This window comes from Contarinia nasturtii, unplaced genomic scaffold (assembly GCF_009176525.2).
Source record: "Contarinia nasturtii isolate CC-2019 unplaced genomic scaffold, AAFC_CNas_1.1 Cnas_scaffold_187, whole genome shotgun sequence".
In the NCBI taxonomy this organism is placed as follows: domain Eukaryota; kingdom Metazoa; phylum Arthropoda; class Insecta; order Diptera; family Cecidomyiidae; genus Contarinia; species Contarinia nasturtii.
This window is the reverse complement of record NW_022197544.1, coordinates 8,859,068-8,878,095: the sequence shown is the minus strand read 5'-3', so window position 1 is coordinate 8,878,095 and position 19,028 is coordinate 8,859,068. Positions and strand designations below refer to the sequence as shown.

At 33.1% G+C, this 19,028-nt stretch overlaps 2 protein-coding genes across 3 annotated transcripts in view; one reads left to right on the top strand and one right to left on the bottom strand.

Annotated features, from left to right (window-relative positions):
• The window catches only part of LOC116352102, a 54,208-nt gene that overhangs the window by 18,764 nt on the left and 16,416 nt on the right, over positions 1-19,028 (bottom strand). For both annotated transcript variants that reach the window (XM_031784403.1, XM_031784404.1), the window contains exons 3-4: positions 938-982; positions 645-788 (exon numbers count right to left, since the gene is read on the bottom strand). In XM_031784403.1, coding sequence (XP_031640263.1) covers positions 645-788; positions 938-982 — 189 coding nt within the window. The remainder of the gene's footprint in view (positions 1-644; positions 789-937; positions 983-19,028) is intronic.
• Positions 14,217-14,921, top strand: LOC116352110. Its single transcript, XM_031784416.1, has 3 exons — positions 14,217-14,386; positions 14,453-14,611; positions 14,687-14,921. Exons 1-3 carry the CDS (start codon positions 14,269-14,271, stop codon positions 14,746-14,748), a joined length of 339 nt encoding a protein of 112 aa, XP_031640276.1. The 5' UTR covers positions 14,217-14,268; the 3' UTR covers positions 14,749-14,921.

Sequence of the window (19,028 nt, the reverse complement as noted above, 5' to 3'; positions counted from 1 at the left end):
TAGTTCTGGGATAGTGCTTAAAAGCTTTCACTTTAGTTAATATGCACAACATGATCTGACAATTTGTTTTTACATTTATAACATGCGTGATATAGAATTAACAAATCGAGTTATATACAAAACAAAACGAAAATACACCATGTAAAGTGTAGACTGACTTCAAATATAATAGAATAGGTTTATGCAAAATCCCAGAACCAAAACACACACACAAACATTCGAATTCATTGTTCCGTTTGGTTTGATGGGGAGAGGGAGTGTGTGGTGAAAAGGCAACGAATGAATTCGTAAGCAACTCACATGAATATGGAGCGATATGAAGCATCAAGTGCAAGCCATTTATTTGAAAGATACATGAAAAGATGATATGATAAAAGCGATAAAGAAGAATGAAAATGGAATAGCACCAGCACAGGCTATATGGTTTAGTGTCGATCTTTCGATTTCATACTTTTCTCTTCTTCTTTTTTTGTATTTATGATTGTGATAATAAAATGACCTAGAGACCAAATGGCGGATAAATTGTGATAAAACCAAATATATGTGCTAAAGTGACGACCGAATTGCGAATAAATGCGATAAAAACGGAATCGATAAAAACGATGAGAATAAGGCGATTAAAAGAATATTCAAATAATATTTACCTTTATCATCTTCCCGAAACTCCGCTTTTAATTCATCTTCAGTTGGCTCAGGTTCATTGCTTGCATTACTTATGGCAGTTGCTGATGTTGCGTTCTTTGTATTGGTGCTGTTTGATGAATCTCCTTGCTTCATGCTTGCGCGTACTAAATTACGAAGAGCGAAAAAAAGAGAAGATTGTCTTTATGAGCTCAAAGCAATGTTGCAGTGAGTTTTTTTTTCTTTCGCTTCAAATATATGTCATTAAAAGTAAGTTTTTTTATCTCTGTTTGTCGTCTTTTTCGCTTATACAAACCTTTGTGTCCACGAAAAACTGCTTGAATCTTTGTTGCTGCTTGCTCTAAACAGTGCCATCACAGTAACATTTGTTATATAAATTTATAGTTATGATATCATCGTGCACACATATCCGGAAGAGATGAAGGAAATGTAGATATATGAAAGAAAAGGAAAAAACAAAATCGAATTGCGAATAAGATCAGAAATCAATTTCAGTATACATATTACTTATATAGGTATATAAATAAGAGGCTAATACATATTCAGATATTCTTGTATATTATGTACATTTTTCGACGTCGTATGTTATATGTCGAAAAATTCGACAGAAGCATTGAAATTTTCATGCGATCCCAACACACTTTAGGCCATTTCGAATCTGAAATGAAATGTTTGCCTGCCAGCCAACCAAAACTATTGTAATAAGCATCAAAATAGATGCTAGATTGGCGCATATATATCTCGAATGCGAACGATGAAATGAATCTACATCAAAACTAACCACAAAATTTAAAAAATTACTACTATTTTCTTTTTACTATATTTTGTACACTATCCCTGAAATAAATTCACGTAAAATAAAGGTTGAACACAATGTGATTTCGAATCAAGGTGTATACGCAAAAAAATAAGCTAGTTGAAAAAGGAAATCCCGTATGATTTTACGGTTGTCGACATTTTCATTCGCTAAATACACGAGAGCGCCCTATCGAATAGACAATATAGAGAGCTTTGTTGCAAACGATTGATGTCGTTGTTCAATTATGCATAAAACAATTTCAGGCCGGATATCGATTTGGTTGTAAAATAAACTGACACTATAACTGTGTATGTATGTTTTTCTCTGTACGCCGAAAAGATAAAACTTGTATAGTGCATATTGATTTTGATTCGGCTAGAAAACCAAACAAATTCGACCAAATGTTTGTGTGTTAAAATCAACAACAACCCACATACTTGACCGCAGACCAAAAATAGTGAACATTTCTCAAACTAGTAGATATGTTTTACCTTCTTGTCTATTCTCTTTTATTTAATTTTTCTTTCATTTATCGATAATAATTGGCTCGATGTGAAGTTTTATCGTAAAATTTCCATGCACAAAAATGTAGTCAGTTTGGCGATGATTTCAAATGATCGACTTTTCACATGTAATAAATAATTGTTTCATTGCTATTTTGGTAGCTATTATTATTGGTAGCCATCATTCAATGCATATAAATACAACTTTATTGACAATTTCAATGTCGATGGATGCGAATTTAAACTAAGCATATGTTTTTTGGACTCTTTTTTTTAGTTTCGAAAACGTGATAGAAATAATAAAATGAATTAAATAAGAAAATATAACACAAAAACTATGGATGGGTTGTTCGTGCAAGTATGTGTATGGGATTTGCATTTGTGTTCGATAGAATCCCAAAGGTGGAAAGTTTGAATTGTTTTTATGTTGGTTCAGGTCACTCAAAACAATTATATTGAGATTAACTATGTTCTGATATGACACAGAGAGCAACCGAGAAAAACAACATCGTTTTTTTTGTTACACAGATAAAATCATTCGAAATTTGATCCCAAAAGCGTCTATGTTTCACCCAAACTTGGAACACATATCTGGCGTATTTATGTAAAGATGTTGAATTTGAATGTTAAGTCTGCCTATTTTTGCTTTTTATGTGACATATAAGCTTATGCATAAAGCAATAATGCCCAATTCCACTGAATAAATTCAATGACAAATACATAACTAGCGCCGTAATAAATTATTATTTGATCAAGAATGATAGCACTTGTTCCTTCTCTCTGAAAGTCATCGTTCTGCTCTCTCTCTCTCTCCCTCTCTCGCTCTTTGTCGATAAATAATTTAAGAAAATCTCTTTTGAATACAAAGTACGTTTTGGGCCCTTTTTTATCAAGCCATAACATTGAAAATATATGAATGAAAAAGGCGTATAGAAAACAAAACGATATTTTTTTTATCATCATAGAGGCGGCAGAAATGATGATACAAAACAATGTAAAATCGAAATCGAACTGCTTGCTATTCAGTGTTCGATGTAAAAAAAAAGAAATAAATGTGCTCAGATATGTCATGAAAATACCACGATAACGATACTGAGGTAGTGACGTACACATAAGTAGTCGAAATAGTGACATTCAATCTCACCAATTTGATACCATTACAAACAACAATACAACCAACAATGGAACCGACCGATCCAACTACAACAGTTCAGCAAGAGAGAAAATGTACACATAGTGAGAGAGAGAGAGTAGTATAGTATATGCCGAATCGCAGATTATTCTATATAAAATTATGCATAACATTCCATAATTTTGCAACGTTGCTTTCCAGAATTTCTTATCATGCGCGTGGTTTGTTCTCTAGTGTTTTTTTTCTTCATTATGCTTTTTTCCCGTTTACTCCTCCTTTTTCTGCTCTCGTATTTCCCTATACTTGAGAGAGGAAAAAAGTCCATGAATAAATGGAAATTTCTTTCTTATACAAATCATGAGCACTTTTTGTGTTTACTGGGTGGCGACAATGAGTGACATTGAATAGAAACAAATATTCGCCATTTTTTTCTCTCCATTTTTCTTGTTGCAGCTATTTTTCTATATAGTTTCTTCTTCTTCTTATTCGTCTGGCACACTTACAAATGATATTGTTGTCTTAATAGAAAACGGAAACATTCGGAAAAAGTGCATGCGAATTCAAGCACATTTTTTTTTAAAATTCGGATGGCGACCGCAATTTTTCACCCTAATTTGCATTGTTCGATTTTATAGTTGAAATTTTGTAATTAGATGCCTTTTGAAACTAAATGTGCCATGGCATTGATAGAGAGAGAGAGAGAGAGAGAGATGGCTCAAGTGTTCAATAGAATATACTTGTTAATTCATAGAATTCGATTCCTTTTTTAGACGCAACAAAGTGACTGTGTAATTTCGATAATGTTTGCTATTTTTGGAATTCACTTTGTTTGAATTGTTTGACATTAGACTCATCAAAGTAAGGTTAAATTGAGTATTGTGCATTATGACAACACATATATAGATATTTGTGTTCTGCTTCAACACTTTGCGGAACCGTATCGCATACGCTCGAATAGATCGCATAAAATGAACATAGCATGGGAGAGAAAACAACAAAAAAAAAGAAGATATAAAAGAAGAAATAAACGCTAAAGGAGATAAACTACTTTACGTATATGCAATCTTGACGTTCTTTCAATGAATATATTCAGTTTACCACCGAAGAGCTCTCTCGTACCCACATATAAAAAGCTCGTTGTCTATTTGTGATGTGGGTACAACAATGAATGTGCATTAGGGTGTTTCCACATGGAAAATATTAAAAAGTGGCTAGTATCATTTTGAAGAGCGTAAAATTCTGTATAAGATTATTTGATTTTCGATGCTGATTGGTCGCCGATGTCACTTCCTGGACTAAAAACACATTTTTAAATTGATTTCATGTCGCATTCACGCCAGAATGAAATTATAAGTTTGAACAAAATTAAAAATATGAAATATAATTTTAGTATCAATATTATTGCTTAAATATTCAAAAAAAGTAACACAAAAACTAACAATTTTACCACAATAAACCAAAACAATGCAAATTCGCCAATTCATTTGACACATAACCTGTCATTTGTCATGCGTGAGCGAATCACGCTTCAAATGTCATTCTGTCAAATGAATTGGCGAATTTGCAATGTTTTGGTTTATTGTGGTAAAATTGTGAGTTTTTGTGTTACTTTCATTAATATTTAGGCAATTATTTTGATATTAAAATTATTTTGAGTGTTTTTAATTTAGTTCAATCTTATATTTTCATCAATTACAGATTTTGGCGTGAATGCGACATGAAATCAATTTACAAATGTGTTTTTAGTCCAGGAAGTGACATCGGCCACCAATCAGCATCAAAAATCAAATCATCTTATACAGAATTTAACGCTCTTCAAAATGATAATAGCCACTTTTTAATATTTTTCATGTGGAAACACCCTAATGTGCATCGAATGCACATTCGAGATTTGAAACCAATCAAGTAAATCGAAGACGAAATATCACCGAGATTTCGCCGCATTGACCATTCAAACAAAACATTTTATGTGTGTATGTGTTCCCCGGAGAATATGTCAACGGGTGAATCGAATGACAATGGAATATGGCCAAACGTTGAACGGTTGTAATGCCAAAAAGAGTTAGTTTCCGTCCCAAGTATTCAATCAAGTAATCAAAGTGCTCGAGTCACACGAAACCTATGAACATCTCGTTACGATAGCAACTCCCTTACTCTTTTCCGGGATCATATAAATATTTTTTTTATTCACCACACTAAGTCTCGACTCAATTCAGAGAAATATCGATGGTGTACTCAATATAAATCGTTGGAAATGAAAGTTTCATATTCCATTGATGGAAAATCGTTTATATTGTCTGCGTCCAATGAGTAAATGCATGGCCTGGAAATGCCTAAGTAATTTAAATCTAAACGAGTTAGACTCAAACATGTGCTTCTTCTTCAAAACAATACATACACACTAACTCAAAAACATCAAAAGTATACAAACACAAATACATGCGCGCGCTATCCAGCTTTGTTTCTGTGATGAATACTTATTGACTTCTGCTGTACATATGATGCTTGTGTATGTATTGTTTTGAAGAAGAAGCACATGTTTGAGTCTCACTCATCTCCGCCCCTTGAGTAAATATCAATAGTTTATTGTTTCTATATATATTTCATAACTAGATATAGTTTTATTTTTAATGCCGATTTTGTGGGCGGCTTAAGGGAAACTCATTTAAACGGATACAAGAATCGACCAACATTTATTGAACAATTTACGTTGCGATACAGAGATAATAGAGAGTAAATTGAAGGTAACAATTATCGATGTGAAACCGATGTAAAAGATGTGTATTGTGTGTTGGCAATGGATACAAATCATTCAGTAATTTCAATACTGCCATGATGGCGATGCTGATGATGAATAATACCATGCCTTTTGAGATTCATTGGCAATGTAATAGTTGGTGATGCCACAAATCGAATTATATACTTGGAGCTATTTACATGGATCAACAGTCGATCTAAGCTACGTTTTTATAGTCTCCAATAAATAGAAATTCGCAAATTAGCTTGAATTTCAGCTGAACGTTTTTTTACATAATTTGCAATGCGGTATTTTCGCCATAAAAAAAATCGAAGTATTTATTATGTGTTTCGCTTTGTCGAAATTTATTCAGAATGTTTTAATTCCGTTTCATTTGATAACAAGCTCATATAGCCGAAATATTGACCTTTTTCTCTCTCTCTTGTCCAGTAGTTCCTACAATTTAGAAATATGTCATAGACAGAATTTGTGTATTTGTCTACATCAATGTTTTATATGGTCAAAACAAAAAAGGCAATCATCTCGTAAATAAGAGAAACAATTTTGATTACGTCAGTTTATGATTGGCCTCTATTGACATTGGGTTAGTAAAGCTATGCTTTTTTCTCGGGGAGTTCACTTCTCTCTCTTTTTTTTTGGTTGCCCGAAACCATTTTCCGAAAAAAATGTGCACTGTTGCTGTGTTCTATTTATTGTCAGTTACTGTCATTGTTGTCATCTTGTTAAACGAATAATACCTGATGGAATATGCACGTGATATACACAGCAGAGGCGTTGATATTCGTTCAACTTATATTATCGAGTTTGCAACAAAAAAAAAGCGCACAAATCATTCCAAGGATTTCTTGACTATGCCATAAGAATTTAACAGAAAATGCACGCCCGTCCGAATTTTTGGATATTAATTTGTAAACAAGTTGCTCATACCAAACCATACCGATCAAATTCCAATCAAAAATCGTATGTGAATACATTGTATTCATAATGTATACGCACGTACAAACAATGTTTCGATGGTGTTCTTTTTTTTAGAAATACGAAAAAGTTTGTTTTTTCGAAATCCATTTGTTCTAGTCTGTTTTTGCGTTTTTTTTTTGTTCCTTTTTTCTACTGTTACCGTTTGATGTTTTCGTATGTTATTAACAATGGCGTTTGATTTTGTTCCGTGTGTGTGTGTGTGTGTGTGTGTGTTTTTCTCTTCATAACTCGTTTAGAAAATTTCTATTTTCTGTTTGCGACATAACAAACAAAAGTACAAACCAGTGAAGGGGCTGATGTGTGTAGACCAACGGCAAAACAGCAGCACAGTGGTGGTTTCAATCGTTTTTATGTTGTGCTAGTCAAACTGTGATGTGTTATGCTACTATATTTGTCTTTTTTGGTCATGGTTCACCTTATGCCGCCCAATTCTCGTTCCTCGTTCAGTAAACACGTACCTCACATTGTGCCAACATTGCTACTTAGTTTATCGATCGATTTTCAGTATTTTCATCGCGCTTCATCTCAACTAGTTTTGTTCAATTTTCCGTTTGGCTCTCACGATTGGTGATATGTTTCGATTATTCTATTTAATATTCAGCCGCATTCCTCAACCAATAATGTTTTCTTTTTTTGTTCGATGCACATGGAATCTAAAATTGCAAACAAATCGAACGGACTGTCGAATACAAAAAAGAACTTTTCAAACCACCCTTTCTTCTTCGACGTTTCAAACGTTGTGTTTTCAAACTCAGTCACTTCTGCCTTCTTTATCGCCGTTTTTTTATTGTGCGCTTGACTTTTGTTAGACAAGTCGCTGTTGAAAAAAAAAACATTTTAACGAATAAAGTTTTCACGCTTGCATATTCTTGTGACAAACAAGAAGAAAAAGATGTCGAAGAAGAAAAACACAAACTATTGTAAAAGTTGAGTGAAATGGAATGTTATTTCTGTGGTCGGATGTACGACTATAAAATTGGCATTTGCATTGAATGCTTTGTTGAAAGAACCGTCAACGATAATCGAAAATCAGGTAAAATATATATATGTATATCGGTTTTTGCCACAAACACACGAAGTTTTACGAGTTTTAGCGGAAATGGCATAAATCATCGTTATTCACCTTTTATCCCATTCAGCTTACAAATCATCATGTGAAATATTGGATGTCAGATAAATGTTTATTTCATGAGATCAACATTTCAATCATCGTATCTCATATAGTAATAGTACATAAATTGTCATTGGTAAACCATAGAGAAAAAAAATGTCACAGATGTATTATGGATGGAAGAAAAACACAACAATGCGTTTAGTGCAGCAAATTGAGAGTCGATTAATCTTCATCTAAATCTGTCATTGGTTCAGTATCGCTGGCTCAAAAAAAATTGGATCTCGTCAAATTGAAATAGCCTCAACAGTATATTGTCGAAAAGCATCCATTGAAACAAGCACTTTTCACTTTGAACATTTGGTTATCAGCTTTAGTTGTCGGGCAAAATTCACAGATTAAATCCAAAAGTCACAGTGATTGCTTTGCTCGAATCAATTTTTCGAACGATATTTGTCACATTATCGAGAATGTAATCGCGATCCCATATTTCTAATTGACACAAATTGGTATAATTGAACGGCTGGTAAACGGTACTAATAATGTATTATTGTTTAGCTATTTTTACGCTATTTTTTAAGTAATAATGATATCGTGACAATTCATTACACTATATTTACATTGGACTTTAATTATTTGTTGAAATAATCAAACGTTTTTTATAGGGAAAAGTAAAAGTGGCACCCTTACACACATACCGAAAATATTTACTGATATAGAAAGTTGTGACTATGGTGATTATCCTTGAACGCTTCGAAGAGAATATATATTGGTTTTTACTTGGGTGTGGAATTCGAGTTACCACGATCAAACTAATATCATATCGAATCGGAAAAATATTGCCGACGTATGTTTCGCTAAAATAAAACTGAATTCTCTTTTCTACGAATTATTTGAATCTGCTTCGTTGTGCCCTCATGTATGTTTGATTTGGCGATTTTTATGCACAAGGACATATACAAAAAATGATATGCGCACCGATTTATATGCTTCCGTCAGCAACTTTTATTTGAATTTCCATTCCGGCCAAAGCATTTCCAACATAAAATGATGGTCATATTGGACCGTATACACACATATAGTTTCTTTTTTGTTGTTGTTTCGTTCGGATTTCTCCCTTGGGCATTCTTAAACGAAACGAATCGTAAATGTGTCCATTTGTAAAACAGCATGTTACGATTGTTGCGTTAATAAAACAACGGATCGTTTCGTTTAAAACAATTAGCGCTAATCATTGCCGTTGTACGCAAAATGAATTACAATTATAATCAATATTCGCCAATTTGCTCAAACAAGATATATACATTTGTGCCATTGCACGATACACGCGCTTGTGTCCACTCAAATAACGTAATGTCACATTGGTGTAACCTTTGTTTTTTTTTCTATCGTGCATTTTGCATTTTAATTTAAGCTTACCAATTTTCTCTGATTAAAATTTTATGCAATGAAGACGAAAGATACCGAACCGCTTGCATAAAATGCTTTAAACACAATCAAACGAGATAAGGGTCAACATTACAAATTTTTAATCGCGTGGATTTAAATCTAATTAATTTTGCATTGTTTGTGAAAAGTTTCGGGTACATGAAATAACCTCGGAAATGACCTGAACAACATCAAACTGAATAATAAATTTTATAATGCCAACCTAAACACAACCATATGATATAATAACTTGCAACGACTTTTATTGTGTACATTAAAATGAAATCGTTTATTGTGTATTTACATTATATATTGATACATTCATTTTTCGGTGATATGGTATTTATAAGTTCCTTTCTAAGCATAATGGTTGACGAGGCTTCTTAGGGTTCAGATTAAACCTCCTCCTCAAACATTTTTCGGAACCCTCAAAACATTCTTGTGGACCCTAAATTTTTTCGATTTTTCGAGGCAGAACCCTATGGAAATAAAAAAATCGCATCAAGATCAATGATTTGTGTCACTCACTTGGCATTTATAAGTTCCTTTCTAAGCAAATGCATGTCTTTTCCGTTCTTTATAATTTCCCTTTTCAAAAGTGCGTTTTGAGGCTTAACAAGATGACATGACAACACACATGCTACACGATTTCGGTAATTATCTACATTGCTTTTTTTATGTGTTTCAATGTGTGTCTTTAATTTACGATATGAATGCTTTGCGTCTTTCATTAAAAAAAACTTACATCATACCAAAATGATAAACGCGCGTGTACTAACGAAAAGTGCTTAATTATAGAATACGAATCTTGGATTAATTGTCATTTGATTATTGTTGTTTCGCTACATCATTCAATTTGACTAATGATGATTACGAATTTGCAAATTAAAACAGAAAAAAAGATGAAATTAATAGATATATGGATTATAAAGTGATAAGTAAAATTCTTGCATGTACTGTGAATGCATATATCAAAAGTATTGATCACGTACATCGAAAATGGCACAATAATTATCTAGCGTTACTATTTACAACATCGACAGTAACATGAGTTTCGAATACAATGAAAGCGTGTGTCTTTTCAATTTTCACTTTGCCATTTTAATTGAAGCACATGCCTCTAAAAATCCAATTAAAACAGCAACAAAAACAATTCAGAGAATTTATTATTAGGTTTTTGTTGTTTAGTACACAGAACATCCCCCCCCCCCCCCCCCGCCTTCTGCATAAATATTTGAACGTCATGAATACTGTCATCATAATCATCTCATCTGGATGTGCTGTGAAAAATGTGCTAACATGACATTTTAAATTTTTCGGAACGAAGAGCGGATTTGTGTGATCATTTTTCTCTTTCGGTAACGATACAAAAATGAGAAATTTCGTAACGTTTTAAAATTGAGCTTCATAAGGAGTTAAAAAAACGTATGAGCTAAAAAAAAGCTTTTGTCAAGGTAAGACAGTTTTACGGTTTTTGATAAAAGCGATAAGATGCACGAAGGATTTAGAGGGCGTTGTGTGCAAGCGTTAGCAATATAATGTACAATATATTTTGTACTTGTGCTCATGTTTACGTACGCATATCTGTCGTTATTTACCACTTTTGCCACCCATATACACACACAGCCATTGCCAATTCAACCTGCTGTGTACGCCTTGTACAATTTTCATGCGAAGACATTCAAATGACAAAACAAATGCTATCAACGCACTTGCCACGTGTTTATTAAGTCTTAAATCACGTTAATGACACATATTCTACGTAATAAATGTAGCACCTATGTAAAAATCCAAGAAGAGATTGAGCGCTATGACATTGTGTCGAAAATTGTGTGTGTGTATCTCTCAATAAATTGCTGGTTTCATTTAGCCAAGTGTTATTTTGTAAGGTATCAAAGGTAAAAATTTATGGAACACACAAATTGATTCCGAAAAGTTTTTTTTGATAAGAGTTTCATTTTTACGTTGGGATAGCTACTAGCATTTTGCTTATGAAGAAACTCTAATATCATTTATATATGTGAAACTGTGAGTGTATATATGCTATATAGTTGAAATGACACGAACCATGAAATCCCATGTAAAATACCAGCATTACAAATGCTCTGGCTGATGCGCACGCCATTCATTTACTGTGTTGGCAAAATTCATTTTATTCAGGCCGTACCGTTGTAGTTGTCGTGTGTCATTCTTACATTATTTTCGTCCATACTCGATTATGTTCATTAAGATATTCGTCATGAGCGACCGCGCTTGGGTTCGCAAATATTTATTCATGCAGCGCACTTGTGATTTTACCACCGCCATACATTTGAGTCCGAATGTTCTTATTATTGTATTATAACGCCATTTGCTAGTTTTGTTAAATATTTCAGTGGCCAAGTATGTACATGTACATTCTTTGGCCAGCAAGTACAAGCAAATACAAGCAAAAACACTGTCATATTTATTCTGATATTTTCAAAGTGGGCACATTTTTCAAGTTTTGCTTTGGTTCATTTTAAATGTTTCCTTGCAGGTATTTTCTCACTCGTCGTTGATATTCCACATTTTGATTACTTTGGTCCGTTTCTTTTTTTGTTCGTGTGTGTGTCATGCCAACGATGTGGAAACAACATATGCATGGAATGGCCATATATACAGAGACTAAGTATGAATATGAAGAAAACCGCCTGTCATGTTATGAATGTGATTTGGTTATTCTGGAAAAAAGAGTTCAGTATCCAAATGTTTTACTGGCAAGAGAATAATGTTTTTTTTTTTCTTCTTCAAATTCAATGCAAACTTTGTAAATGTTATTACAATGAAAGGCACCAAAATTGAAATCATTTTTTCGCATGGTTGCGACGATTTATGGTATTTTCGTGGGCGAAAAAAATTCAATCGATTTTTGCATTCATAGCAAAAAAAACGAGAAGCAAACGAAAACATATAATCTAAGGACGAAAAATCTCATTCTCAGCCAGCTCAGCAGTGGCATCAATGCCAATTCAATTGGTATAAAACAATAAAATAGGATCATTGTTTGCTTGTTAGAATTACTAGACCATCATTTGTCATATGAATATCGCTCGGAATGAATTCCCGCTTCTATGATATATCAAATACAGAACAAAATGGTTACCATGTGCTTCGGTTTCATTTTTATTTCGATACTCAAAACGCAATTTTTCTTTTCGTAGAGCTGTCACACTCATGATCCACACAAGAGTGAATGAGTGCTTGTGTGTATGTGTTTGTGTGTACGCGCTTGGATTTGTACTACGTATGTGCAATTTATTTTATGGCGTGTGTGCGATTGCTTGTTTAATGCACATTCATTTAGCCTAGATCGTGGGTAGCTTCTAACGATTCATATCAACCCTTTTCCGTTCGTTACCTCTCTTTCTCTGTATAGAGCTTTCTCTATTTATCATCCGAGGTGTGTGTATGTTTTTCTCGCACACTTTTTTTACCCCACAGAGAAATTGTCGTAGTACACATTTGACGATGTGTCTGCACGTTATTTTATTGATTATTTTTTTTCTAGGCCAAATGGCTAAAAGTGCACTAGGAACAGCCACTATAATTAAGAAACAAACAATGTTGTGAAGGGTGTCTAAAAATACGATTTCGCTGTCAATTGATAAAGCAAATGAATGAGTTTCAATGGAACGTAAATGCATTTCGCTAAACTTGACTCATTCTCGAATCAATGAAATTGATTTTTCATCCAAATCAAACTAAATAAAGTAAATGAATCTTTTGTACATCAATTGTGTGTGTGTTTGTCAGGCTTGCGCCTTATCGTTGCCAATTCAAGCAACATGGAACAAGTCGCAGATGATTTCATTAATATGTAGTAAATAGTTGATTATACTAAAAATGAATTTGTGAGAAATTCCTTATCATGATGACGTTTAATATAATCAGTTTACGGCCGGTCCACAGTTAGTAAAATAATTTTTTTGCTAAACACATTTTGAAAGTGTAGCGTAATCGACATAGTACCCACAAATGTCAGGTCAAGATCAAGATTTAAATGCATCTTGTGCACCGTGTTGATAAGATTTTAACAACTGAAATTGAATAAATCGATTTACACTGGGAAAACAAAACTTTTTTTAGCCACATATCAAAATTTTATGAATTTTTCGACAAAAGTATATAATTTTTGAGTGGGTCATTTAAACTATTTAAAATTGCGTGCTAAGTATATAATTAGATGGTGAATTAGATTATAATCTTAAATCTACATGTACAAAAAACCTTCAAATTTCAAATGTTATCTATTTGAGATGGGTCCATTGGTAAATTGAAAAATATGTTCATAATATTTCACACTAATAGCAATAACGTGGATTTTCTGTTTTAGTACATCGTTTAGATGTGATGTAATATATGTAAATGAATATCATCTAACTTTTATCTAATATTTTGAATATTAAGATGTACATTTACAATGTAAGACGTTGAATCCGTGTTTAGTGCCGAATAAATGCAAATATATTCATATTACTTGAATAATAGTTCGTTGCGTTCTGTTAGCCATGATCAATTATTCGTTTGGAATCAAATCTAAGAGTGTTTCGATAAAAAAATTGCGTGCGATAAATGTTCTTGCTCAAAATGCTGATAAAAAATGGAGATTTCGTTTTCTATAATTTACATAACGTAAATTGTTGCAAATCAATCACATTTGTTTACTGAATTATTACCGAAATAGACTCAAATCAAATATGGTAAATAGGAAATGTTGTTTCGTTCACAAGTAAATGTGCTATCAATTACGTCATGAACACGTTTGCTATCTATTAATGACGTTTACGGACATTGATCAGTGAAATTGATTAAGTCCGATCGCTTCGACTATATAAAGCGTGAAGAAACTCAGTTGATCTTTACAAAGTGTTGAGAAGGCAAGAAGGCATCAATAAAATGAATTCATCAAAATTGTTTGCTGTTTTGCTGGTTACAGTTTTGTACTGTAAAAATTTGAACGCACAGGTCAAAGACGGTACCTACATCACTCTCTACGATGATCAATGGCAACAAGGTATTTTCAAGCTTCAATAACTCAGTCAAACATAAAATAATTAACATTTTATATCATTGATTTCAGGATATTCCGAAACATTTGAAGTGAATGGATGTACAAATGTTCCACCGCAGATCGATGACAGGGCATCATCTGTGGATACTCAGGGTAACTGTGTCGTTTTATGCGCTGATTCGTTTTGCGAAGGTAGGTGTGAGGGAGTTCCAGGCAGCAGCATCACAGGTAATGGGGCCTTTTTCTTTGATGATCGTTGACATTTTAAATAATAAGAAATTAAATGCTTCACCCCATTTTTAGATCATGGAAATTTTGAAGCTGCTAGCTTTAACGATGTTGTTTCTTCAGCAAAACCATGCTAATGATTCTGCCTCACATTATCAAGGGGACATTTTTTTCTTACCTATTTTAATCTGGAGGGTACATCTATTTGAACGCATTTGCACCGTTCTTTCCGCCGAGTAGCATGCATTTCGTGTAATGAAACTTTTGTTAAAAATTTGTAAAAGAAATTAAAGGTTTTCCATTTCTCATAGTTTTGCTTTTTATTTTAAACAACGAAATTTGTGTGAGTTTTCAAATTCCGACCAATGTCAAAAAATCATTTATTGTACGAAAATGTAGAGATAAAATTGCTTGATGTTTTGAAACAAAGAAGAGTGAATAAGTTTCACTAAACTTGACTCATTCCCAAATCAATGAAATTGATTTTTGATGTTATCCAAACTAAAAGAAGAATCTTTTGTATATACATCAATTGTGTGTGTACGTAGCAGAGGATGTATAGGAGCATCAAAATCGGCCCGAGATCCACCCAAATAGTTTCTATGTTTGTCCGAACCAGATCGGACTACTCGGTATTTCATGCGTCCAAAATATCCGAAAAATCTGAAGTATCCGGCCGGAATTTCAAACAACCCAGAATTTTTTTGAGTCGGATTCGGGAGTCGTCGGTCGGACGTTCGCTTCTGGGCCTCAATAAGACTTCTGGAACGTAGAAATATATGTGTGTGTTCGTTAGGCTATTGTCTCGCGCCGTATCATTGCCAATTCAAGCAAGATTGATAAATAATTTGATTAGCCGAATGATGCTGATGGTGCTTAATTTCGACTGAAATTCGACAACATCATTCTCACAAGCCATCGATAAAAATACTGTCTGTATGAATGCTAATTATTTGGGCAGATTACCATTCCATCTCGCCAATACTCGTTACAATGGTTCGTTTGTCCATTGATTTGTTCGGTTCAATTTCATGTGAATGATAAGGATAAAAATAAATTTAATGCCAATCCCCAACCACTCTCAATTAGTTCGCCATGAATGTAACCGAACAAAAAGTCGCACACATATGCATTATATCTTAATGGATACAAAATGAGGCATACGTGTGACAGAGAGGGAAATGGCACTACATAGCGGATAATATCGATTTTTATTGGTGGCGAATGATTTTGTTTCCGCCGCGCTCGCTGAATAAAACTGAAACAAATTAATGGCACTTTATCAATTTTTTACGCAACGTTGAACGTAACACAAAAAAAAAACACACACACACAACGATAATGATTTATTTTATTTTTCAATTCAATCGCTTAGTCAGCTGAATCAGTTTTTCGATACGTTTCAATAAGCAATTACCAACAATAATCGAACAAAACGCTTCTTTCATTCTTACTATATCTCCAACGTGTCCACTATGACTCTTTTTTTCGCACACCGAAAAATTGTGCACACAAACGAACGACTACCCCAATGGCAATGAACATACCCCATTCAATTCATAACGAATAGTGTTGGAAAAGGTCTGCGTATGACCACAAATGGTCATGCTGCATGAAATTGACGCATACCGTTAGAAATCTAGCATTCAATTGATTTTCAATGGAATCGACCACTCAACTGATGTTTAATTGATAGTTTACTTAAGCAAAGAATTATGCACGACACACTCACACACACATCATGGTGTGCACGCGGGTGTTCCATAATCGACGATCGTCGATGCAATGGAAAAAAGCATTTGTCTCTTTGAAAATGATGAGCCAAGGTGTATGTATGTGTATGAAGGGGAGAAAGAAAAAAAAGACCGTGTAACAACAAAAAGGAAACTTAATCCCTTCACGTCGAACATTCAAATGTTTGCCACATTTAGCTTGCAAGAGTTCATTTAATATTCATTTCAAATGACATGATTCACAAGCTTCATGATGGTTGATGATGGTATGAAAAAGGAAAAGCTGCGACATTTATCTAATAGCACAAGTTCAGACAACATGATCGAAATTTTTTTTTCTTCCGCCGTTGAAAAAAGATGAAGAAAAAAAAACGTGGAAAAATTTCATAAATCCCATAGTGTCGCTGCAAGTTAACATCACACCAATCAAAAGCATGCACATGATTTGCATTGGAAATAGGACGCATTCGCGTTTTCGCTACATTTATACTGTCGAAAACAGGCTTACGTTTTTCTCTTGTAAATGTACGTACATTCATTGTGTGTCATGATCGGCAAAGAATCCATAAATTGCAAAGTGCATTCCAATTTTCAAACGAAACACAAACTATTTTAATGCCCACCACTCGCACAAATGGAATGGTCTCGCAAAAGTAGGTTTGTTCATTTTTATTCATTTTCTTCACTCTTATATTATTGGGATTACCCCAAACACATTTTTGGATTTTTTACCATGATTACTCCAAAAGGAGTCAGAATGACTCCAAATGGATTAAATTATTATTTTGTAAACAAAGAAATAATTTTCATAGTCAAATTTTTTATATTGTTTTCTGAAGTTTTACGGAAGCACGAATTACTTTTGAAACACCCTGACATCTCTGATGTTGTGAATTTTACAACAGAACGTTCACAAAATCTTTATGTCAACGAACGTTGTGAATTGTCTAACAATCGTTGTCATTGTGAATATACATATTTCATTGTATATTGTACGTATTCACAACGACAACGATTGTTGGACTATTCACAACGTTCGTTGACATAAAGATTTTTTAAACGTTCTGTTGTAAAATTCACCACATTAGAACTGTCAGTACATTATTGGGTGTTTTAAAATAATTTTATTGTGAAAAATAGTTCTATGTTCACAAAATAATAATTTATTCCATTTGGAGTCATTTTGACTACTTTTGGGGTAACATTAGAAAAAAATCCGAAAATTTGTTTGGGGTAATCCCTACAATATAAGAGTGTTGCTCGGCTCTCTTCTTTCTCTCTCTTTCTCACTCTCTGTCCCTCCCCCTCTCTCTTTGTGCAAGTAATTTTTTATACTGTAATTTAATTCTGTATTGTATCGATACATCTGTGACATTCTTAATCAAATTCTCCAGCTGAATTTCCCAAATGCACATTTCCACTAATGGGTCAACAGTTTTACTGATTAAAAACCCTCTCTTTGTGCACACTGAATGATGTGGGACAATTGATAAAATTTCAAAAATAGCACAGTCGATGGCCACAATCACTATTGTGAACATAAATTTCATAATACCACACACATTTTTTAAATATTTAAATGAATTAATTATTAAAATATTTCGTTTCTTTTATATATTACGTTGAGAGAATATATGAATGGGCCAAAATAAAAACCCTTGATATAAAAATCTTTAAAAGTAGAACACAGCGATTTTCATGCGAAAAATGCTGTGTTTTATAGATTTTTATTTCAAGTCTGGTTTTTATTCTAACTTAATCATATATTCGAACAAAGTATTTTTTCTTCATTAGTAAATTTTATTATAAAAGCATCAATTAAAAGCTGTTATGAAAGACCAGTTGTTACGAACGAAATTTCCAACTGTGATATCCTCTTAAATAATTTGTTAATGAAATGGTGTTTTTTTTTCGTATGCTAAACCGACTTTGAGATAAAAACGATAATGTATACAATCCCTGTTGGCAAAAAGTTCGGAATACATTCAACATATATGCAAACTATTTGTGCAATTTTCACTTACTGAAAAATTGGAATTTTCAACATTTTTCATACGGAAAATATGACGTTATAGGTCAACCACAACGATAAATTCTTTATCATAAATATAAGTTTGTGAACGCCATGAGCTTTCCATTAAGTGAAAAATAAAAACAATCATAAAACATGAAAAGCTAAAGCTATCAAACATAACTGAAACAAATCGAAATCTAACTGATATGTCACAAAAAAAAATATTGAGAGTTTTGTTATAGTCAGAGCTGTCAACGAACACCAACGAACGATCGTTCGTAGAAATGTATTTCGTTCGTTCGTTCGTAGAAATTAAAATGTTCGGAAAAGTATGAAAATAAAATAATTATTTTATTAGTGAAATTGAGTAGATTATATTTTATGAATTTTGTTATTGAAAACATAAATTATGAGAAAAAATTGAACAAAACAAATATTATTTTCTTAAAATAAACAGCGATCAATATAATAATTAAATTTGCCTTTAAAACTTTTTAATAAAAAATCCGAAAATATTTAATTTTATACATAAATATTTGGAAAAAATCTTCAGTTCAAATATTAAAACAATATGTAAAACGAAGCCCGATCATGGTATAGGATTTCCTGTATAAAACTTGTAGCTAACAACACCTCTAATGCGTATTCCGAGTACTAATCAAAGTTTGTG

What these genes read in the sequence shown, in the direction of transcription:
- LOC116352110 (XM_031784416.1), top strand. Translation starts at nt 14,269, where the DNA reads ATGAATTCATCAAAATTGTTTGCTGTTTTGCTGGTTACAGTTTTGTAC. An exon ending in CGATGATCAATGGCAACAAG is followed by an intron (nt 14,387 to 14,452) that starts GTATTTTCAAGC and finishes CATTGATTTCAG; the next exon opens with GATATTCCGAAACATTTGAA. An exon ending in TCCAGGCAGCAGCATCACAG is followed by an intron (nt 14,612 to 14,686) that starts GTAATGGGGCCT and finishes CCCCATTTTTAG; the next exon opens with ATCATGGAAATTTTGAAGCT.